The following is a 26,052-nucleotide window of genomic DNA, read 5'->3' as shown; positions in this document are numbered from 1 at the left end:
AATGACGATCTTAGTGAACGTTTTGTTGCTATGCTCAAGTGTGACGGCTAAATATAGCTGTCATCCAAAATGAAATTTTAAAAGATACCTACTGTAGCCACCGCCAAAATCCAAAGATTTAAAAGTGAGAGAGAGAGAGAGAGAGAGCGGGAGAGGGAGGGAGGGAGAGCACGTCACACTAACCTTTGATACAATGTATCAATCAGCAGGTTCATGAGCATGTTCTGTTTCACATAAACGGTGCATTTGTAGTCACTCAGAATAACATTGTTCTATGCCGTACATAGAATCTCGTGAAACACAGCGACTTCAAAATGAATAGCAATCCTTATTTTGAGGTAATACCAAAGACCGATTAGACACAATACGCTGGGAATATTGATGAAGGTTGCTGCCGAACATACGGGACTATAGAATAGAATCGCGAATCATTCCGTCAGGAAAACAACAGATAAATCTACCTCACTCTCAAAAGCCCTGAGTGTCATCAAAAACAATCATGCACCCCATTGAACATATAAAAAAATATTTCATCAATCACGGCATACTACTCTAAACTAAGTGTAAAGGGGCAGAACAATATTCTTCAATCCTGATGCACGCTACTGTTCCAAATCTACAAGTTTTGTTCACGCGCACGTTAATTGTATTGAAACTGTGTATACTTATGCTCGGTGCTCAGGTTTCATCCATAAATTGAACAACATGCAAAATATGAAACAAAACAAAATAATTATTATGTTTCTTTTGTATTATTATTTTAATATAGTATAACGAATAATACGCCTGTTATTAAGTATATAGAAAGGGTTATTGTCTTAAATTAAGAAATATTGGTCCCTCGTTCATGAGGCGTAGGATACCCTTGCCCTTGCAAGCTCGGGCACACTTTGCCACATGCATTCGGGACAAATATGTTTCAACCTCAGTCAATAACCTCTCTTTCTTTCTCTCTTGTACTATATATATATATATATATATATATATATATATATATATATATATATATATATATATATATATATATATATATATATATATATATATATATATATATATATATATATATATATATACACTTAAAAACAAACTATAATTTTAATGATGATTTCTATGGGTATCCAATTCCAGGCACTACGTCTCGGGAGGCTGGCAAGACAGCAGTCGGAAGCCAGGATATTACATGGTTACCTGGATTTCAGCCAGCGTGTCCATCTAAGCCGACAATGAAACCGTCGATAGTTGACCCTGATGTACAAAACCATAGGAAAAGGGAAAATATTATCTCCCTGCATGTGAATAGGAGAGGTATAGGTAATTGCCACCATATTGATCAAAGTAATATTCTTCATGTTTTACCGTTCTGCTAAAATATATTTTGTAAGTATGTCATGTATGTTAAAACAAAAACAGTTTTAGTTTGCGTCTTCAAAAGAAAAATTGTTTTATATGCCTAAACACTAAATTCATTACATATTTGCCACGAATTGGAAATTCTGAAATCAAATCGTTGGCATTGAATGTATGGGGGTTGAAAGTACATTTCAATGTTAAGCACAAACTATTTGTATCATATTTCTTTGCATTTATGAACACTTAATATGCTCTAAGCGAATGATTCCGTCGATATAAAACAATCAAACAAAATAATTATTGACCGTATGAAGAACCATACTGAAATGTCATAAATCATACAAATAAGAAACAAATAAAATCTGAATTGTAATTTCATCATATTTGATAGTAGAATTAAAAAAATCGTGCATCATGATGTTTTTTTTTAGGTACAATGCATATTACTAAAAGGGAAATTAGATTATTTTTTCCAACACGAATTCCTTTTTATATCTACGATAAGGAAACATCGTGAATTACAGATTTATTCTTACATTAATATTACAGTTTTAATATCATGGTCCATATAATTTTAATCTTTACCAATAAGATCCATCAATTCAAATTATTATTATTATTATTATGATGATGATGATGATGATGATGATGATGATGATGTCACTATTATTATTATTATTATTATGTTATTGTTATTATTTTTTATTTGTTATTATTATCATCATTATTATCATTATTATTATTATTATTATTATTATTATTATTGTTGTTGTTGTTCAAATTCGGTTATAACCATACAAGTGGAATTGTTTCATAACAGAGTCTTTTCTATCTCTTTTCCTTTCATTTTAATCCCAGAAAGATTTTCTAACGTCTTTTTTTATTGGCATTGAAAAATCAAAAGTATTGATCAAGTTCTATAAGAAACTAGTTCAAAAACAGAAGTTTTATAACAATATATAATTGAATTCTTAACGTTATATTCTCTGTGTTGTTGTTGAAAACAAAAAGGATCTTGACGAAAGTTTAAATCTACCGTTTGATTGACCCGTGCTTGGTAAAAATATTTTCAAACCCATTGAATAACTCCAGATTCAGTTTGTGCATATGTCAAGTTGCGAGGAATAGATAAAACAAATAAAATTAATCTTTATTTATTGGGGAGTAGAAATACGTAAAATGTATGAGTTGTGATCATAGTTCAAATTTTTGTATTAATGTTTCGTGTTTTATCTTATGTTAACTTGGTACCATGCCCCGTGCGTTACATGATATTCCCTGAACTCTCTCTGGTATCAAGGATCGTCATTAAGGAAATCAACAGTCCCGATGATCAGAGAAGGGTTATCCCTTTCTTTAATAACTATGCTTGGGAGCCGTGGTAGGTCGGTTAGTAGGGTATCGGACTCTAATCCAACGATCACTATTTCAAACCCCGCCAAGGCAAGCCTGGGACACCTGCTTTTAGAAGTCCTGGGGCAAAGCTGCTTAGCTCCCATTACATCGGCACGATATAGGCAAAACTGTGTTAAAAGTGTGATAAACAACAAGCAACAAACGGGGGAAAAACAATAAAAACGAAACAGAAACAAGAAGCGATTAGATATATGAAGTGATGGAATCCGAAATTTGATTAATAATATAATCTATGTTGGTATTTGCACCGAGATAAGGAAATCCAATTCAAGGTTACATTGTTTTGTCTCCTCTACGACTATTCAACAATGATCACCCATCTTTTCCATTCAGAGCTAAATAACTCGGCAATTTTGCAATATAGGTAGCAGGTTAATCAGAGTATTAATCAGGTACTATTATGGGCTCATATTTTTTTATACAGGTCATCCGGAAGTATAATGTTTTTTGAAAGTCTAAACAATAATCTCAGAATAATCTATATACATCTGCCGCTCTTAACCAAGAGAAAAGAAAATAAAAAACAGTTACAATTGTACGTGTTGGATGTGTTATACCAGCAGAGTATCTGGCGACATGCTATTGTTTATAAATACTGTACACTAATACGAAATAAGTTCATGAAACAGTGGAGTGATCTGTCGACCCTAAATATACAAGTTTCATGCACTCAGAAAATAGAAACATACAAACAGTTTGATATTTTTACTGTACCAACACTAATAATCGATGTATGCCACATAAAAGAAGGATAAATAAGTAATATTGTTTATAAGGATAATTTTTTTACTTTGGTTAGTTATAACTTCGAAACCGTCTATATCAGCCGGGATACGATATTGTGTACACAGCCCAAACGAAGTGTATAAGGACTGTAGTAAGATTTACATGTGTTGAACTATTCATGGGGAATTAGAGATCTGTGTTTCTATCATCTTTAACAGATTGTATTTGGAACAAGATAAACTGTGATGAGATTTCAACCTAATGATTTTCTTGGGAATTTTTTTATTTGGAAGAGGAAAACTGTAAATGATATGCTGCTGTTGTTAATTGATTTTGGTTGTAAAATTGCCACCATATATTAAAGACCCCTCAAACACAACGCCCAGCTTAACCCACTGCGAAGATTTGCTACTTAAAGATTTTCTTGGGAATTTAAATTGACTGTCCTGGAAATATGGCAAGTGCCATGTATACGGGTGCATTGATACCCTGCAGGGAAATCTTCTTGTCGAGTAGCGTGTGTACTGATGAATAAACCGCTCTGACCGGTAAGTGCGGAGGTTTTTATTTGCAATTGATTATTATTTTTGAATCAACTCCGGCCTATTGGGGTGTTTGCCAGAATTTGAAGAATTCATCTTTGATATAGCACATTTCTGGTTATTACTAGATTTGTGGGATTTATTGAGAAAGTTTGAATTTTGTGGCCGGTGATATGTAGAGCCTGTTTGTCTGGTGTTATGTTTTTGGTCTGTTTCTGACATAAATATCTCCCACGCTTGAGTTTATGTAATATGTTTAAAAGTCAGCTTGAACAATTATGTTTTCACGGCCATGTTTAACAAAGATATTCAGTCTTCTTGCCTCAGCTGGTGCCTGTTGATATCCATAGTTCGCTTGGACTAGCTTGCATCCACATGGGTTACGTTGGCGAGGTACAACCAATAGTCAGGTCACCAAAAGCATTGGGACATATGCTCTTAAGCCATTTGCATTTACAAGACACCTATATGGAAATATAGGATAAGCGTACATACTTTGTTTTTCCATTGCCTGTACTCGTTTCACGCGATCCCCTGTTCTTATCTTCTTTCTCGTTAAACTCTTTATATTCTAAATGTAATCCACAGTCTTACTTAAAAGATATGTCTCCCGACTTGATGTTTATACGTTCTTCACCTCTTTCCCGCATAACAAAGTGCAACACGTTGTTAACTCATTTGATTAGCACTGATGACCTTAGCATTTTGGGTTGTGTTACACGCTTTCATTTGAGTTCTAGAAAAGTTTCATTTTAAAACGTTTATGGCAAATGGAATTTTTTAAAATTTTATTTATGCTGAAAAGATAGGATATACCTGCTTTTGAATTAAGTTGCAACATTGCAAGCGTGTAGACATAGATTAGATATTTGGCTAGTTTAAATCAATGGACTTTCTTAACCCACACAATCGCCGTTGTTAAACATATACTAACGTATTAAGACAAATTAGAGTAATTGTTTGGATACTTGATAATAAAACTCCTGTAGGAATGCGTGTATGATTAAAATTTTGAAATACATTATAGCTTGGTTGTTTCACGTAGGTCGTAATATTCGTTATATGAGGTAAAATCATAATATTTCAAATTCGCTTGGAAGAGATGATACTAAAAGTTTACAAGGAAGTGAAAACACATCAGAGTATCAGAAATTTCGGAAAGAAAACTCCAAATAACTTAACAAATACATATAAAAAATATTACCAAAGAGCTTGCGTTTCATAGTACTATTCATTTACCTCTTTGAAGACTTAGAACTCTATAATTTGTCATAAAAAACGCATGATAATTGAAACAAAAAATATTTGAATAACTTTAGAAACTTTAACATAAGAGATGTCTTGAGTTTCGCTTCATTTGCTATAATATAAACGATGGCGAGAAAGAAGTTAATCTAGTATGCTCGTATGTATCAGAACCAGTTCCAACTGAACAGAGAAGTGTGAATGGAGATATAAGAGACTCGCCCGAAGAGGGAATAACTGGTTTCGAAGAGCAAGAAAGGAAATCAGAGCAGATACCAAGAAAGATTACTGAGCAGATAAGAAGTACGTTACTTATACAATAATGACGTTTGTACAACTTGCAAGATACATGAAACCTAACTAAATGTTCTTCGTAATAGAAATTTGGTGAAAGATATTGAAATGAGAATGCAACTTGTTCAACTGCCACAGATCAAAATAACATTCTTCACAATAGGAACTTTACGATGTTGATAATAACTCTTTTAGTTTGAATGTTTGAATATATTCTTTCAAATTTCGTTACAAATAGAGATTGAAATTATTTATTATGTTTTAAAAAATCCATCTACTAAGATCTAATTTGCACGTGTCATTTTTATAGACACAATGTAAATTAAAACATATATATATACTGTGTACAAAATCATGACCCTAAGTGATCTCTACTGTTTGAAAATTCCATCTTTCCTGGAAGAATGGAACGAATGGTCATGACTTTACTTCAAGATGAACAATTATAGTTTTTGCATAGAGAAAGAAATATTTCAGCTGAAGACTAGTATGTCTTATAAGTTTCTGTTCTGTTTTATATTACTACCACGCTTTTTTTACCTTTTAACTTTATCTTGTCTCTTATTTAGCTGTCTCTCCTGAGATACAGTGTTTTTAAAATACGCTTTTTAATAATATTTCTTTTTTTAGCCTGCTGGGGTTTTGAACAAGAAACGGTAAAGGTTCTCATACCGACACGTAATAGATTAAACACTTATTATCACTTTCTTTCATCAGTCTGTTTGAAAACTGAATCGTTTTCCCAAGAGTTATGGGTTTCATATGAACATAATAAGGTTTGTAATTAGCTGTATTTGTTAATTGGGATCCTATGATGATATGGACGCCTACATGGTAACATAGGAGCGTCTTTTTGTGGTGAAATGATATTTATGTAGGTGTTTATGTTTAAAGTTGTAGAGTCAACAATGAGCAGAGGGTCAAACGTGTCTATGGAGTCCAAAGAATGTGTGGCCTCAAACGGGAAAGGTAAGGGAATGCTATTGTAAAACTTTAGATTACTTATCAAACACACATGTAATAATACCTCACCAAAGTTTTTATTACTATTCAATAATTACAGTGATCAATACGAATTTAACATGAAAAGAGTGCGGACAAAGGGGCGAAAGATTATGGGGTTAGCAAGAATTGAACACCTGAATAATCATTAAATTACCAATTATCGAATAGTTAGTTTTCACCGATACAATTACTTAGTGATCTTCTATGCAACACCCCATATACACTCTCTTAAACGAATTTGTTGTGTCTACAATCCCTTTACTTACTATCAGAGAAATAGGGTATAATGTCAAAGATGGGATGAAATCACATATCATACTATCTAACATACCATCATACCACCTGTGCTATCTGACAGCCGATGTGCGCTATCCAGAAAGCCAAATTAGGTAGTAGAGCTTTACATTATGCGTTCGTACTCGCAAAACTGTCTATCTCACAAGTGGTAAAACATGACAGAAGTTGAGTAAATATACATACAGTATCATACACTAGCAAATACATTTATCAAACGGATCGATTTGACATTTATCATAATGTTTCCTGGGTAGAGCTGTATGTTTTTCATCCAAGGCCCGAGTAAGACAGTGCACTAAATGTTTTTCTTGTTCTGGTCATCATAGGTTATTCGTGTTACATCTTGTCTCTTCTAACAGTCTATGATAACTTCTATCAATCTATTGATTGCCAGAGTATTGTCAAATTATGCGTACAAGATTGCATTCATTGTTTTGGGAAGAGCTTTTGCTAGGTAAAGTTGCACAGGAAGTTGAACCAATTTATATGGTGGAAATGTCCTACGTAGCTGTCTTGGTTTGGTATGCAATCAAAGCCCGATAAAGACTTCAGACATATTCAAGCAATATATCAAGTACCTTTCCAGACATCTTTTCTTGCCAGTGGGCAAATAACTGCGTAATTGGCCTTGGAAATTTTGATCTGAGTCCAGCATAAATGGTGCAGGTTTTCACATCCACTCTTAGTATCCGATACATGGCTGTCTTTCTCAAAATTAGAATGATGTCCTTTCCCACGTTTTTAACACTCATTAGCATTAGTTATCAAGTGGAAGACTGCACAACTTAGGTTTAGTCTGAAACGTAAATCCACAACTTTCCAGAAGTACGTTTGCAATCCCATGATCATATGGAAGTAATCGATCAGTTTTAATTTGTGTTATTCTTTGATTTTCATTCGACGGTCATTACATCCAGCATTGTGAGTTCCGTTTGCTTCTGTCAACTCTGTGTTGTTGAATTTGTCCAGTGTGTCAGATTTCCAATCCACAGAAGTATCCAGATGAGTGTTCTTGGCTTCTTTTCCTTACGTTAGGAGATTTTACCGGTATGATCGGTTGAGTAAGTATTAATGCTGCTGCTGATTAGTTTGTTATTCAAGTTCAAACCCACTTCACTGAACAACTAATGTATCACATTATTGACGGGAACTACTCTGGCGTTGGTACCTGGATTGGAGACTTTTAGGTACAAGTGACTTATATTCAGATAAAAATAATTTTTAGTTTGAGCTTTATAATTCAATCCTGATTGCCATAGTCCAAGACAGAACATGATGAAAACCTAACCATTGAGATTCTTGCATCGCCAGCGTCATGGGAACCATGGCAACAGATCAATTTCTGAAGACACAAATCTTGGTGGCAATGTTTCCCTTCTGTTGTTATCAAAAACTCACAGTTCTCAGTCACTTGTTTTTTAAAATGTTTTTCTGGAGGTGTCTATGAGATTGCGAGGTCTCTTGGTGGCTTCGTCATGCCTTGCAGTACAGAAGGAAGTAATACATTGGCCAGAAGTGTGAAGCAAAGAATATTTATAGGGTTTGTCGTCGACAAAAACGATCTTTTCCTTTATGAACCAACACAATCCTCCAGCTTTAATCAAGGTTTCTTAAGGACTTTGCCGGTTAATAAGGAAACTTTGAAGAAATTCTTCAATGCATCAAATATGCATTTTCGAAAGCATGCATTCTCGAATGATGATACGTTCAAGATGGGTAATACCTTACGGAATTTTTAAGCCATGATATCGTTGTCGAGGGACTACTCGGTACAAAGAATACATCTGCTTTAAACTTCTCTCGGAAATGTAGTTTCACCATATCTTTTAAGAATGTGAACTAATTCTTGGTACTTGATTACAGACTTCGGCTATATTTTGCTTCAAAGCTTTGCCGAAGTGATTGCTGAAAATATCTCATATCGTTTTGGCCACAAGATGAGCAGTAACATACAATACTACAAGAAATCTCATGGAAACCTATTCAATCGGGAATTCGCTGATGATTGTGCAATATCTTCGTAAAAGAGAGGATCATTTGGGTTCACGTATTCTTTAATGTCTTCATTCAATATTTCGACGAGGAAAATGGTTTGATCTTCGGTCACATTCGTGTCTTGGGTGGGAAAGTGATTTATACAAAAGTCACTTCCCAATGACCTTTGTAATCCATTTGTATGACCAGATGTAATAATGCGTTGTTGGGAAAACTTGTAAAACACCGCCAGTGGGTAATGTTTATAAAATTGATTGTTTATAGTTCGATGGCTCTGGTGTCCGAAAAGTCCTTAGTTTTAGAAAATAATGAAATTACAAAAGGTTGTTACAGAAGATGGCTGCTGCTGTCATTGGAAGAGTTGTTGTTTTGACTGGCGATGATGAAACTACTGGTGTTGCTGTTACTGTCGATATATGCCAACCTAGAACACGGAATAATATAAATAATACAAAAGTTGAGTTAACTATAAGTTGCTTTTTTTCCTTGCCACACTCAGGTTTATAATGGCTACTCTAATGACATAACACGCCATATAGATTTAGTAGTAAAATAAAATTTGACTTTAAGGGAAACGGTTTCCACACTACACCCACTGTGGTTATTATCTGTTCTTGAAGAGAGGATCTCTGAGAACTGTGTTCAACGGCACGTTGGTCACTTCTACTTCTATCTGAGTTCTTACCTTGTGAAGGCAAAATCCAAATTTCGAAACTACCTGTATATCCTTTCCAACGTACTTCACTTCCTTACGTCGTACTTTTCCCATTTACCTGTTCTTTGATTGAGAATGTTTGTCATATCGTGCTCGGCGTCTTCTTTATTAATCACTCACTGTAAAGTAGGCAAGTAAAATGTTTATACCAATACTTCTCGATTCATATCTTTCAATTTGTATTTTGGGGTTAATAAGGTGAATCAAATATCCGGTGTTGAACATTTTGTCCATAGGATGATTCCTCAGACGTTCAAAACAATCGCATGGCTTACACACGACATAAATACAACTATATTTATATATTCTCACACAAGAGAGGTAATTCTAATGAATGAATTTGGTTCTTGTTTAATTTGGCAATTAGATATCGAGTATATCTTTTCCAAGTGGTGCACGTGGTTATGCGAAGGGTTGTGTATATCCATATCGTTCACAAAATACTTGAGATTAAAACATAAGTATGTAGGTAGTTGTATAGTATATGCTAACATGGATAGACCAAGCATTTACAGAGAGACAGAAAATTACTTTCTTAACATGTACGATGCATAACCTCCTTTTTCCATCTTGTTTAGTGTCAATATAGGACTATGTTAGTTGTTCTGCCGTTTTCAATCTCGAACAGAAAATGTTACTTTCTCCTTTTCAGTCTTTGGTTTCGCATAACATCTTTTATCCCAAGCAATATCACAACCATTAACAAAAGTTCAAACTTTAAGAAGAGGCTTAACATATAAAAATTAATAAAAGCAAAATTCTGAAAAGATAAAAAGCGATAAAAAATATTGTTAATGAAAATTAAACTAGCATACTGAAAACGAAAATTGAAAATTAAACTTTTACCAGAAAAGTAAACTCAGGAAGAAAATAGAAAAACTTAATCTGAAAATGACATTTCATTCCGAAAACTATGACATTGAAGACTGAAAAACAAATATTTGACAATTTGATTTTAAAATAAAAATTTACCTTAAATTCGATTTCAAAAATTAGTTTTGGAAATGAAAATTAAAATTAACATTTGAAAATTAAAATTGAGTACCATTGTCGATGTAAATGACTATTTGAAAATGAAAATGAAAATTGAAACTTTTAAAACAGCATGCTAGAAAACTACAATATGGAAAGAAAAATTTGTAGTGCTCAATAAAAGTTTAAGAGTTAAAAATTAAAAATGAAAATTTAAAAACAGCTAAATTAAAATGCCAAATTTAAAACTGATTATGACAACTGAAAGAAGAAAATGAAGTTGAAAATAAAAGTATGGAATGGAGAATATGAAATTAAAATTTAAATAATTATAAACTTGAAAACAAAATGAAAATAAGAAAAATTTAAGAATATGAATATTAAAAAAAAGACAGTTTGCACCTGAAAACCGAAAATGAAATGTTTAAATAAAATATACTGAAAAATGAAATAAGAGAAAAATGAGAATTGAATGTTGGAAAATGATTTAGAAGCATTAAATTCTGAAATGAAAATGGGAAGGAAAGACTTTAATTTAAACAGAATACGAGAAAATAAAATTTGAAATCTAAATTTGAAAATGAAATTTGACAACGGCGTGTGGATGATATAGAATGAGTGGTTGTTTAATAGATATTCGTTTTGGATATTTAATAATTGGGTGTTGGGTGTTGTAAAACTAAATTTGAACATAAAATGTGAAGAGAAAAAGATTCAAAACTTACATTCAATAAATCAAAATGAAGATTAAATGAAGCTAAAAAATATAACATATCGAAATGGAAATTGAAAATGAAAAAAGCAAGAATTAGAAAACTTTAAAAATAAAGTGGAAATTGAACAACTATAACTTGAAATGCACAATTTGAGAATGAAGATTGCAAGTGATAATGTATCAAACAAAATTTGAAAAAATAAATTTGAAAATTAAAATTGACAATAAAACTTGTGGACGTAATTTGAAGAAAGAAATCTCTGACTTGTGAAGCACGTTTAGAATTAGTGCTTGCTTTCAAACTTGTTTTTAAAAATGTCGTAACTAACGATTCCAAACAAACAGAGGCTCCCAATTATTTGACTAACCTTACCGTCTTCTGTGATATTATAAAAGTACGTTTCTTATTAGAAAATGTGTCAGCACTCATATCCTTGAATGTTTGTTATAGTGTGTGTGATTTCATTCCACTTCTGGATCCTCACCTCCTAAGTGATAGTATGTTTGCGTGCTTCAAAGTATAGTTTGTGTATTTTCCTACCCATTGTTCTTGGATCGTAAATGTAGATGTGCAGGATAGCCGATAACTCGGTGGTGATCGATCTAATAGTATTGTGGATAGTAAGTACTGGGTATTGGTCGCTCTAGCGGAGTGTCGATGATATAGAGTGAGTGTTTGTTTATAGATATTCGTTATGGATATTTGATAATTGGGTGTTGGATGGTATATAGCTGGGTGTTGGTAACTCCAACTGGTATCTTGATGGTAGAGTGTGAGTTTTGGATAGTATATAAATCTGTGATCGATGGTATAGATATGGGTGATGTTTGCTCCAAATGGTGTACTGATAGCATATTGTTGGTATAACTGAATTTAGACAGTGGATAAAAGAGTGTTGTTTAATCGAAATGGCGTATTGGTTTGTAAGTGTAGTTTTCACTTTACATTTTCCGCTAGATGACACTTGTTACAATAATGTTAAAGTATCGACAGTTTAAAAATTGTATTTTGCATAGGATTCAAAAGCATAAATAATAAATTCAATGATAAATTCTTATCTATAAAATAAACTAATTCTCCAGAATTCTCATAAATTACCTACTTACTGGAAATATGCTTTTAGCAAATCAATCTCCGTGAGCTTGACTTTTCACATATCCGATCTTTTCTATATTTTTCTCACCTAGAAACCCGTTAAGTTACCAACGTATCAAGTTTACAGTCTAGAATCTGATAGATTATAAATGTAATAAATGCTAATTAGAAGTGAGACAATATTGCTTTTTGTGTTGTTTTTTTTATAAATCTGGAGAAAGCAGTTCCAGAGTAGGATATACTATAGATTGAGGGTAAGATGTCCGTACTATTATCAAAATCATTAGCTAGGTTCTCAATTTTTACTGTTCACTTCAAGAACAAGTGCATTGGCTGTAAGATAGGTAGCTGTGTGCTGTAAAAAAAAAGCCGATTAGCTTGAAAATGGTCGGAAGACATTCCTGTAAATGGACAGTTTATAGGAGCACATTCTGAATCTACCTCCGGAGATGCGAGAAAGCACTTACATATACTTTGTCCAGATACAGAAGAAATGTAAAGAAGAAGTTGCATCAGAAACGACACAGATTTTTAAATCATTGATATCTGAATTTAAATTACTGTTCCAGTCTTGATTCTTACTAACATAACGCGATTGCATAAATCGACGTGACAAAGCACGCCGTCCATCCACTTCAAACATCTAACTTGTCCTTAATTTATTTGACTTCTACAAATCCTGTGCATCTGCAGGAAAGAATTATGCATTGTTTATCGTTTAAATATGAAAATTCTCCATTTTTAATGTAACCATTACTTAGATAATTTACTATTATCTCAAATCGTTAACAGTGTGGAACATGCTTCCGCCACAAACGATCGGAAAAATGAGTCCTTGAAAAGAATGAATATGTGGAAGGCTGAAACATTCGTAAAAGCCATCTGATGACAACAGGATACAGTAAGAGCAAGTAGGAGTAATTAATGCACATTCTGATTGTTTAATCAACTCAATGTCACTGAAACTTTGTCCTTCTTTGTATAGCGTTATATTTGCTGTCTCATGGCATTTTAATGAAAATGCAGTTTGTTTACTTCAGGCACTTTGCCTTCAGGACAAGGAGACAGCGCAGTTTTCAGAAACATTTTGTCAAAGTCAGCAATTCTTCCCCTGAAATCAAAAAAGTCGTCATTCGTTGAACCTAATGAACATATCCACGAAGAGGAAATTGTAAATGAGGAGTCACCAGAACAGGCACAGGACAATATCCAACTGCCGCTTAGAGGTATACATGTATTTAGATAAACTATAGTGGACATTTAGTTATCGGAGCCTGCAGTATTAAATTCACTAACATTTCATCATCAAACGCTTATGTTCTGATGCAAATGTCTAAAATGATAAAATGAGATGAAAAAAATGGGGAAGTTCTAAATGCAGGATACTGTTGTTGTTGTTATTATAGAGGATAACGCCTTTTTCAGCACCAGATAGGCTATACATGGCGGCCATGATATATTGCGGAGGAAGAACCAGGGAAAACCCCGGAAAGAACCACCGACCCACGAGAATCTATTAGCAAGCTTTCACACATACCCACATTGGCAGTGCCAGTGACTCGAACCCACGTAGAAGAGGTGAGATGGCAGTGATCTGTAACGGTGAGAGCTTTAGACCACTCGACCACTCGGGTCCCTGCAGGATGCAGTTCTATACAAAACACCTGAATATTAAGCATAAAAATGGACTTCGTAATATTCGTCCGTACGCTTCTTTTAATGTTTCCTTTTCATCTCATAAGCCTCATTTGCTACGTGTAAGTGAAAGAAACGAACATATTTCAAGTCTTCTAGTTGCACAATGCCAATATAATTGCATAAAGGTTGACTTATTTTGACAAATGCATACATTAATATAATTTATACAAATATTTAAAACCATTGAATGTTCTAGCGTCTGTTTATAAGTCTAAACCAATTCAACCACCTGTGTTGCAGGATACAACAATATTGATCGATGACGTATACAGCGTATTTTTGCAACGAAAAAAGTGAAAAAGAAAGTAGAAAGGAATTCAAGTTTGGGCGTACATTATTATCTTGAAGCTTTTAACAATATTCCAAGACAAAATCGGACATTAGTCAGATTGTAACCACGTGATCAGATTGAGTTGTATTTTTTCATGTATGTCCAAAATTAAGTTGAATGAAGACCCTAAAGTTATTCTAAATCTTAAAACAAGAGCAAAATGAATATCAAGAAATGGCAAATGGAAATGAATATTTAAAAACCACATTTACTAATCGAGATCCAATAATTAATCAACAATGAGACGAAAGGGTTAAAAGTCTTTACGAAAGTAAAGATTCCATATTATGTTGAATGTCATTTGTTTTTCGGTTTACTTTTTATATGATCACATCATTCTTAAAATGGATCGCTATGAATCCTATCCGTTTCAACAATGGTTACTCCTATATTTTGCATAGATAAGTTGTGAACAAACGTACTTTTCTTAATTGCTAGAATATCGACAGCGTGTTTCTGATTTAAGTATTGTTGAGATAGTAACGGCAATGAACATAAATTGATCTGATATGTACTACAGAATGTAACTTACACGTCTCTACTAATAAATAGTGTTATGAATATATTATAATTTGTGTAATGTTATTAATGACTTTAAGTTTTAGTTATTGTCTATAGCTGAATTTTTTGCACATGTGTAGTTTCTATTTTAAGATATTTAGAGTGACAAATCTGTATAGGATCTATAAACAGTTGTGATAAAAATTACTACTAATAATGCTAGTAGTAAACATATTGTCAATTTTGGGGTAATTTCTCATTGGTTGGTGGTGTCAGGTGTGCTCTAAGAAGAATTCAGTTATTTCCTATTGAATGGTCTAGGTCAGGAAGGTTCTTTTACGATATGGGATATTTGAAAATTGTCAGGTAGGAAATGCTTTTCCTCACCTATGCTTGTATGTAAATTCGTGGAGCTGGACAATTTTGGGCAGTTTTATTTCTTATGTTCTTATTGTAACATCAGTCTTCAACGGTCTTTATTGTTATGTTTAGATAGACCATGACTGATTCAGTTGAGAGAAATAACATGATCTCGACTGTTGTTCACAAAGGACGCAAACCACCGCATAACAGTTCATGTGAGAAAACAATTCGAACTGGTTCCAGGCTCTCGCAATAATGAATGACATTAAGATTTGTGAAGAAAAGAAAAGTGACTTATATCATGTTATGTGCGTTTTATACTAATCTAAATGTAATCACCAGTGATGACAAACTATCTTGTCTGCATAACCAGTAAGGACATTAAAAATTAAATGTCTGGTAGTTTTTTCTTCTTCTGATATTAGATCATATAGGTAGTGACATCCATTTGACATTTTGAGCATTTTTTGTATGGGATAGCTGAATCGATCAGTCCTAATACATTTTTCTTTCTTCAGCTTATAAATACATATAATTGATACCACTAACAAACCTTTTAATTGAATTTCTTGCATCATCATTGCATTATAATAAAGATGTTGTGCACAAGCTAACACTGGCATTTTGTCAATGTGGTCACTTTGGGAATACAATGAAAAAATATCAAGATCCAAACTTCAAGCTGTTTATTAGTGGGTTTCTCATTACATACACATTGAAGGGAAAACATGATAAGATTTGATGAATATTGGTTAAATGGGGATTTTCGTACACTCACGCGATAATTTACCTCTGATGCAATATACCTTATTCATACTCATGTCAACATGAGCACAAGCTGATATAATACATTGCTAATAACAGTGTATGGTACAGAAGGTGTTGTATGTGTTTGCCATTACAGGCTCTATTTTTATCAAACTCTAGATACAAGGTTGAAGTCAACAGCTTTAAGATTATCCTATGCACACTCACGTGTCCTTTACAATATTCAGTCTAAATAATAATAAAGCGAAACCTTGTATTTTTTTTATCAATACGTGTAGATCTTAATATCTGTCTAAAGTTATATTTTATTGAATTTATGAATGATAAATTTCTTCATAACAAATTATTTTATCGATAAATACCACTTTTTAAACTACAACAGCATATTTTATATCATGGTGCATTCTCATTTTGCGTTAACATCAAATTTCGTTAGCAGTAATTCTGTGCTCATAAAATAATAATAATAATAATAATAATAATAATAATAATAATAATAATAATAATAATAATAATAATAATAATACAAATAATAAGTTAATAAAGACATTTTCTAAAGTCGTTTATTTCTTGCACAAAAATGTAGAAAGATTATGTGTTTAATTTCATCAGAAAATAGGCCCAAATTCCATACTTTTTCTGTTTTTTATCATCCTCCCTCCTATGGTCTTCAACTATTTCATCACATTTTACATCATCCTACTTCAATATAGAAGTGTAATATACATGAAAGCTTGTCCCAAAAGATAGGTCATTTTTGTAGCTTTTTTGGATAGATGCGCGAGTTAGGAACAAAATATATCTTAGTTAAATCTGTTCAAGACACAGACACACACACACACACACACACACACACACACACACACACACACATATATATATATATATATATATATATATATATATATATATATATATATATATATATATATAGAGAGAGAGAGAGAGAGAGAGAGAGAGAGAGAGAGAGACAGATAGACAAACAGACAGACACACAGACTAGATAGACAAACAGACAGACACACAGACTACAAATTACAAATCATATGGCGAATAGCAGTCCTGTCAAGTGCACTGGATCCGGCAGGGGATCGTGTGTGTCAGGGTTTGATTAAGGTAAATGCAATTAACTGACAACGAAGAGTGCAAACCTAGTTTCTCGCTAGACTGAGCGCTTTCAATTCTGACTCTTTCAATTGCAAATAGAAAACAGAGACAAGGCAAACAATAAACACAAACAAGCGTTACAATTACAAACCTTTACACAAATATTTCTACCGGAATCACATATATTAACTCTAAACTACAATGACATTGAACTCAGATGGAAAAAATATCCTGTTTTCCAATTTCAACCATGACACATATCAGGTAGGCAAACTCTCTGCAATCTTCATTGACAAAAATTAAGCACACAGTATAGATATGCATAACAATAATTTTATAGATTTTAGAGAAACTCTTGACTTGTGTTTTTGCTTCAGGCATTTTTTTTTGTACAATTGATGACAATAAAGAACTCGCCTGCTGCAGTTTAGGAGTTTAAAGTGAACTTAAAAGAGTGAAAGGAGAACAAAGAGATTCACCCGAAGAGGTAGCAATTTGTTTAGAAAAAGAACAATGGAAATCAGAGCAGATACTTGAGGGTAATAAAGAGAAGATAAAACGTACGTTACAGGAATAACCTTTATGCAAAATGTAAAATGTATAAATAAAACTCATACAAGATCTAACTAAATGAGAGTAGTTGTAGGAACTTCATTAAATAAATGTTAGTGAGAATACAAACATGTTTAACTGGAGATATCAAAGGTACTTCCTTAACAATATGAAATTTTGAGGTTGTTAAAAAATCTGTCGGTTTAGTTTTGACAGCTTCAATATTTTGTTTCAAATTTCTTGTTGAGTTTGAAATTATTACCTATTGTAAAAGGTGATTTCATCTACTGATCTCTAAATCTCCTGTTCCTTTAATTGTTTATCTATGCTAATAAACACACTGTATATACTATATACAAACTAAGTCATGAGATCAAGAAATCCATCCTATTTGGACAATATTGTATTGCTTGACAGAACGAAAAGCGTCTTCATGATTTATATTATTTGTATAGTTCTACTTGAAATCACTAGCATTTTGTCATCTTATTGTTTATCTGTTGTCTCCTTTAGTGGTCTGTATTGCGACGCAATGTGTGTTACAGCAAGCGTCAGCTAGTTATTTCTTTGGAGATTTTGATAAAGGAACGGTATACTGTCCCTTAAATGATTTTCTTTTATTAATGACATATTCTTTCTTGCTTCCATCTATTCGTTTTAAAAGCGACTTGTTATCCCAGGAGCTATAACTATCGATCCATATCTGTTCTATACGTGCTGTAATTACTGAAAAAGATATCAGTGAGCATCTTTTCAGATCTCTTAACGAATATCATGTCTTCCGTGAATAAAAATCAGGCTTCAGATAATAATATTGACTAAACGTGTAAACCAGTGGCTACTAGTGAGCAGATCGAGCGAACCTGCTCGCGCACTCATCATTGCTCTTTTACCTACAAGTGTCCTTCAAAGTCAAGTAGTGTGTTTACGTTGTATCTCACTAACAGACCACGTAAATAAAATTCCGAATCATGTCATATTTTAAGTGGTGCTCCACAAATCTCTGCATTAGGTAGGGATTATTAATTGTTGTACTATTTATCAATGCCTTAGCATTGTATCCAGTGCAATGCAATACAGATACCTTTGCTAACGATCGCACTGCATACAACTGGTAAAGCTTCTGATTCCGTTGAATATCGACTTAAAAATGTAGCTCTACAATATGCCAATTTAGTGTTTGGTGTCAAATAAAACGGAATGTATATTAATGCATCTAAAACGAAATGTGTGTCAATCGGAACAAAGCATTGCGTGTCCAATAACATGGATTCACATCTAACTCAAAACCACGTAGACGCGTCCAATGTTAAATAAATAAAGAGTTTATTACAGGAAATAAAGGAAGTGAAATTATGTTGTATTCCAAAATAAATGCACAACCGTAGATTCATCAATACACATTAACAAAATTATTGCGCATATAGAACTTCGTCACGCGCTCGTTTTTTGTTTCAAAAATAATTCCAATTTTGGTCACTTAAAATTGAAATGTAGGCTCATGTTGTGAATGTATGCGCATTAATAAAACTTTTCCATTTGGTCTGGAATGGATGGATATTGTTTGTCTGTCAAACCTACTTAGTTCTGTGTTTCTGCTTGTGAAACTGGATTTACTGGGTCAATTCTATAAGATGTACATGTTGAGGGATCAACTACACCGGTATTTATGTTCTGTCACTGATCGTTTGTAATCATAATGTGGGAAAAATCTGAGTTCTTTTGCTTGAAATGATCAAAACGTCGCTTTAGAATATCACATTGTTTTCGTTCTGAGTTCAGTAAGGAGAATATGATTTCTGTTGGAAATATAGTCTAAATTACAGTAAAAGTTAGAATTGTCTATCAAGTATTGGAAGTCAATACTTTGCACGCCATCAAAGCTCTGACTTGTTCTTGATTTGTTTGCCTTCCAACGGTGAAATAACCATGATTAAACATAGTCTAGATAAGTATGACGCTTACATCAAAGATGATCTAAAACGACACCTAGAAAGATCATCTGGAAACCATTCGGGAATATTGCGATAGACTCAGTGATACAAATTTGACAATTATTTTAAGTATTAGCGAGTTATGCTGTGTGGATATGGACTAATTAAACCTATAGAAGTTTAGGTCAAGGCTTGCACTAAGTTCACCGTGCCTATAGTAAAAAGCAGCTGATGAGATCTTTGGATTTGGTTGGATATTATTAGAAGTTTTGCTCAAATATTTTTCATAATCGTCGAATCCAAGACCAATTGGTTGAGTAAGAAAACCTAGTTTTATTCGTCTCAAACATGTCAGGAGGCTTTTTATAAGTTAAAGGCTATACTTATGAGTGCACAGTTCCTTCTAACTCCAAATTTCAATGAATAGTTTTAAATGTATGTTGGTACAAGTGACGTTAGGGTTGGCGGAGTATTGATTCAGGAAGAAAAATAAAGTGTGGATCATCCAGTGTGCTAAGTTTCTAAAATTTAAATAAGCGCATGAGAAATTAGTTATCAATCGAGGAAGAATGTTTGGCTTTGATGTTGGCTTTGTAACACTTTGAAATATACTTTGATCAGTTCCTTCTCCGATTATTCTATTCAGTGATCACAGCCCCATTGCTGTCATTGGCAAGATGAAAAACAAAATTCAGAAATTATTATGGAGGAGCCTGATGTTGCAGGGATACAATATTGACATCAGGCACGTCAGGGGAAAAGATACTGTAATTGCATATGCACTTTCAGGTGTATAGAATTATTATGTAGCTTCATGTATATTTTGTGTAATTCATAAGAAATCATCTTATGTAATTTTCAATCACATGTAAATTTGACTAATAGTTAAATAAATGCTTTATTCTATAAATATTTCTTTTTCGATATGAGGGGAAATGTTGTGTATAACTAATTTGTGTTGTTTACTGGTTTCTATCCACAATTATATGGTATGTATTTCCGTATGTAATACTTGACCTTTATCCAAAATCATGTCAATGGTACACCTTACCAATGACATTTACTTTGTAAACAACTTAACACATAGTCTTTTTGTTGTGTTCAGTTTTAATTTGGGTGAATGTATTTATTCAAAATATTCTTCACGCTAATTTACAAAGTGCTCAATAATATTCTTGGACTAAAACAATAATTTGGAATTATAGTTAATTGAGACAAGGATATTTTCGATTATATTATTGCGATACATCAAAAGGCTGTCATCACATCGCCACATTCCAGGCCATTGGCACATTAGCACGTTCGAGACTACAGACACATCAACACATTCAATATTGGAATTTAGTTGGAACTCTACTGGAATTCAATTGGGAATTTATACATTTGGACTTGTGATATACTTTTCGAGTATTTGGGATTTAATTGACAGCAAGTTCTTTTTAAATGTTTACTTTGTATTCTAGGGAAATAAATTATTTGTTTGCTATCACTCTTTTCTGGTACATATGTTAAGATTATAGATTCGTAACATCAGGACAAAATGATAGCTTTAGCATTTGTTAGAATATTTATGATGTTAGTAGACTCTTTATTTCAGCCACGTTGTCATCAGAAGTAGCTGAGAATGCAGCTGTCAAAGAAGCTTTTCTAATTAAAGAACCTCGTCTGCCGTCAATAATGGTGGCGTCAGCAGTGGAACCAGATGTATATGTTCACGTGAAGAAAAATAAAAATGCAAAATCATTATTCTCTGGGCAAATGGATACTACCTTTGACAAGAACATAAAATCTTCCAGCAGGTTCTTAAGAGGAGGCCAGGTCCTAGAATTTAAAGCATGTAAATTACTTTTTAGTCCATCATAAGAAAGAAGTACACTTGTAATATGTTCCTTCCTTTTCCAGATAAAGTTTCCTATATAACGGAAATAATGATGTGTATAATAGGTTCGAGTAATGCATACATCTTATCCTTAAGATTTAAATTTCTCCCAAACTGAATTTTTCATTAGAGACATTTTGAATATGACATTCAACTCTTTTTTTATTATTTACTAATTGTTTACAGGTTTAGGTACTTGTTCGTCTGGAAAATCATAAAATAGTTATAAATAAATGAAAACACTTCCTGACTTATTTCTTTTGAATCTTAATTTCATTTCTATTAATGTTTAAAATCTTGATTGCAGATGTGACAAAAAAGAAAAAGCAGCAAAACATATTGTTCCCCAGGTAAGTCTTGTAGAAAAATGTACTAAATGTGTATGAAACATAACATTCTCCAGTACGTGTATGATATAATTGATACAAATATAGGCTTGTAATCTTTGAGGAAATACTTTATAAGACTTGATGAGCGTCTTCATGGGTATTAGTAGTCATATTAGTAGTAGTAGTAGTGTTTGTAAATATTGTACTAGTGGTAGTCTAGTCATAATGACAATGATAATTGTGGTAATTAGGACGGAAATGCAGTATAAAAGTAAAAATTAGTATGTCACGTAAACGTACAAGCCTAAACATTTGTGAAACCTGTAATACAATTATTTTATCTAGCAATAACATGTTCAGATTTAAATCAGTATTTTTGTGAAACGACTGGGTCAGGCATCGTGCATTTTCCAGCATTAGGCTAATTAGGTCCTTCAAAAATAAGATTGTTATCGACGATTCCTCGTTTACATGCCTTTTCAGAAATGTAGACCAGCATAAAATTTATTAATTATCTATGGCTGCTATAAGTATAAAAACATGCATTTAGCTAATGCCAGGTCAACTGCTGGTATGTTACCATGGATGTCATAGAAAATTGTGATTGGATTTAACATGATTATCTGCCAACGTTATGAAACAGAAATAGATTTCGATGATAATCGAGTTTCAAATGTTTCATAAAGAGGAGACTTTTAGTGAAAGTGACTCCCATGATAAATTTTGTTTGCATTATAGATTATTTGTAAATACACATATTTGTTAGTTTACTCCCATTTGCTGATAATGCCCTTGAAGTATGGACATAAATGAATATTTATTAATTTAATATAAAACCAACTCTTATTCACTTGCTTCATTTTCCAGACATTGATGAATGTAGTTCTTGTATAATGTAAACTAATAATCGCCTTTCTCTTGGAAACGAAAACAGCAAATATACAAAAACTGACGTAAAAGGCAAGCCGTCCACCAGCTCGATAATGTATATAGATGCAGGGGCAATACATACAGGTAATACCCTTTCTACTTTCAAGCAAATTAAGACTTACAGTCTAGCCCTTTGTGTGAGTTGTTGATCAAAGTGCAACACTGATACTTACATCAGAAACTTTTACACTCAGTGTTCCATGATATCATGGCAAATTTCGGTTCTGAGTTTTTATCAATACACCAGTCAAAAGCTCGTTTATATGCCTTATATTAAAGACATAACACGATTGTCATATTTAATCAATAAAATTAACACAATGAAAACAAATCCGTATGCCCAATTCTTCTGACCAATATCCAAAACACTTACGTAGTATATAGAATGCGTTAAATCCACGCAGCCGTTCGGAAACCGATCACAGTATATGTCTATTTTTTAAAATTTCCAAATATATACACATATTAAAGATCACCGTGTACCGTGCATGCGTGCTAAGCACTCTCATGTATGCCAGTGAAACCTGGACTCTGTATGCCTCACAAGAGAAAACACTGAGCGCCTTTCACATGCGATGCCTCCGACGCATACTCGGGATCACCTGGAGCGATCGAGTAACAAACAGCGAGGTGCTCGAGCGTGCCAAGATTCCCAGCATGATCACACTCCTCCGCCATGTAAGTCGGATGGTTGACGGACGGATCCCCAAAGGCATTCTTTATTTGGAACTCGCCTTTGGCAAAAGGTCGATCGAACGGCCACATCTCCGCTTCAAGTATGTCTGTAAGCATGACATGAAAGCCCTTGATATTGATGCCAACACCTGGGAAGAGCTCGCTCTAGACAGATCAGGCTGGCGACATGCTCTGATCACTGGTATGAAAGCCGGAGAGGAAAAGAAACGCTTGCTAGCTGATGAAAGACAATCGCAGAGGAAGAAGAAGCAGCTTCAACCAACACCTGACACAACCTTCAAGTGCAGCAAGTGCAGCAGGGACTGCCACTCCCGCATTGGACTACTCAGCCACAGCAGACGCTGCACAACCACCAACCGGGACATCTCTCATGGGCGCAGTTCCATCGTCTCTCGAGACTAACGGATGCCAACTATATTGATCTAGAGCCTTTCCTGGACAACAATTGAAATCCAACAAAAACTTTTATCCATTAAATATTTCGTCATTACTGTTTATCAATCAATCGCTTAACATATTGCTTCTATATTTTTGCACAATCAAACCTTTCTTTAATAATACCTGTACCTTTTCAATCACCTGATCGTTATTGTAGCTGAGGTGTACTTAAAGTATATATTCAAAAATGACATATTGTGCTTTGATATTATACATGAAGAAACCAAATTAAAAATAAAAAAATCGTAAACATAAGCCCACCATAAATTGACTGAAACGACATTTCCTTGCATTACTAAACACTTGTTAATTGGTTTGCACTCCATTAAAATAAATAAGTAATTGTAATATAATCCAAGATGCAGAAGACAGGGGTATCCCTGTCATTTTCTCATTAAGGCCTTGAAAAAGCCTTTAATTCGGTTTTACATATATTTATGTATAACTTTATTCAGCTTTAACACCTTGGCCAAGTGGTAAAAATGGATTACAATAATTTACAAGGATATAAAATCATGTGTCACATTGAACATTCAAATCTAGCAATGCTTTACTGTTCATTGCGGTTGCAAGCTTATCGCCATATATATATATTTTTTATGTGTTGAAATATGATACATTAGTAGTAATAGGAAAGAAGAATCCGGTCGCAATTTTATGTGTTCTATGCGACGCAGGCCTCGCCTGGACGTTTTCTGAGCTATACAGACAAAACATGAGAGCAATAGAGAGAATGCAAAAAATGAAGAGGAGGAGAGGTCATGACCATATGAATTCGACAGCAGAAACAGCGGCAAGTTTATCAATAATGCCTAATTGTTTTGGGAAAGGCTACGTCCGCCACACAGGGTACTAAAACCTGCGGCCAAACCTCTCCTTTTCTATTTCTACTGCTTAGGGGAGAATATATTTTGATCTCTGAAGTCAAGATCACGAGAAAGCGACTTTCAAAGTTGCAGCTGAACAAATATATCGCCACCTTCATTATGATAAGAACTTAGCGATATATCAGAATATTGCAGATTTTAATAATGAATTACGTAGCGCGTATTGTTCCTCAGGTTGGGAATTCGTTTTGGCACTTTCAAAGTTCCTATGTAGTCTTATGCAAGGACTGAGCATACCATCTGATACTGTCTACTTGTGAAGTATAGACGATAATCATTATGGGCTTCATGCATTTGATCATGAAATGACAAGTCTACTTCTAAAAGATATCCGATGCGTCGTCACTTTGAAGCAGCTAGATTGATAATATGTTTTGAAGCTAGCTAAATATCATTATCATAAAAATATGTATTGTTCGTGACAATGTTTCTTCGCTATCATATCATAGTGAATTTAAAGCTCAAGCAATGCAATATTTTAATGTCAAAATAAATTCTAACATCATCAATTGGAGCGCAGCATTCACTGCAGAACAAAGCTTGTAAAATTCTAAGCTGGATCTAGTATTTTGTTTTATTATTCCAGACAAATGTCATGACAATTTTCAAAGATAGCTGTGAGCATCAGAGTCCAAATAAAAATCTTTATAGGAGCCAAGATTTTTCATATTCGGAGCGCTTTATACGGTGGCGGCGTGTTTTTACTCAACATCAGAAATATCGTTTTCATTACGTTTGTTGTAGATGGCTTATTTTGACGGCAAGCTCGACTCATGAAAGTTTGACCACGCTAAGATTTAGTCCTACGGATATACTCCCTTGCGCGTAATCACATACACTGTGTTTGCGGCAATATCCTCTACAATATTCTTTAACATGTTCGTGTTTTAGCAAGGTCATCTAACGATGCCTACATGAATTGCAGACTGTCAGTGACAAGCAGCCGACCAGTTGTGAAAGACACCTTTGTATCCATGTTGATCGGAATACAAGTGATGTCCTTCTCGAATTTCCAAAAATTGTTCACCATGATGTAAGCAGATCCTCGTGGGAAAATCCATAGGGACACTTTCTGCAATTATAGATTTTAACATTGTGCTTATTGTGCTGAACAGTCAAGAGGTCCTACACAACGCTAGTATAAGAAGTGATCACAAAACGCGGAGACTGAGTTCTGCAAGCTGAGTCGAGGCAATCAGAAAGCATCAGATGAAGTTACCGTGCTAGGTTTTAACTAAAGAGGATTTCTTGAATAGATTATTCATAAA

The 26,052-nt window shown here is 33.6% G+C and overlaps 2 protein-coding genes across 2 annotated transcripts in view; both read left to right on the top strand.

The window, feature by feature from the left end:
- LOC149800905 (uncharacterized) overlaps positions 1-21,488 on the top strand; it is a 51,952-nt gene extending 30,464 nt beyond the window's left edge. Inside the window, exons 9-13 of the mRNA XM_089956751.1 lie at positions 1,132-1,314; positions 5,454-5,585; positions 6,471-6,545; positions 13,412-13,597; positions 21,223-21,488. Coding sequence (XP_089812877.1) covers positions 1,132-1,314; positions 5,454-5,585; positions 6,471-6,545; positions 13,412-13,597; positions 21,223-21,488 — 842 coding nt within the window. The remainder of the gene's footprint in view (positions 1-1,131; positions 1,315-5,453; positions 5,586-6,470; positions 6,546-13,411; positions 13,598-21,222) is intronic.
- Positions 21,489-21,747: 259 nt separating this feature from the next.
- Positions 21,748-26,052, top strand: part of LOC149800904 (uncharacterized) — a 28,782-nt gene continuing 24,477 nt past the window's right edge. The window contains exons 1-2 of the mRNA XM_089954229.1: positions 21,748-21,854; positions 22,768-22,847. Of these exons, the coding sequence (XP_089810355.1) occupies positions 21,790-21,854; positions 22,768-22,847 (145 nt within the window). The 5' untranslated portion in view covers positions 21,748-21,789. The remainder of the gene's footprint in view (positions 21,855-22,767; positions 22,848-26,052) is intronic.

Source organism: Sinohyriopsis cumingii, chromosome 4 (assembly GCF_028554795.1).
Source record: "Sinohyriopsis cumingii isolate HCF-2022 chromosome 4, ASM2855479v2, whole genome shotgun sequence".
Taxonomy (NCBI): domain Eukaryota; kingdom Metazoa; phylum Mollusca; class Bivalvia; order Unionida; family Unionidae; genus Sinohyriopsis; species Sinohyriopsis cumingii.
The sequence above is the reverse complement of the archived record's forward strand: the minus strand, read 5'-3'. Positions and strand labels throughout refer to the sequence as shown.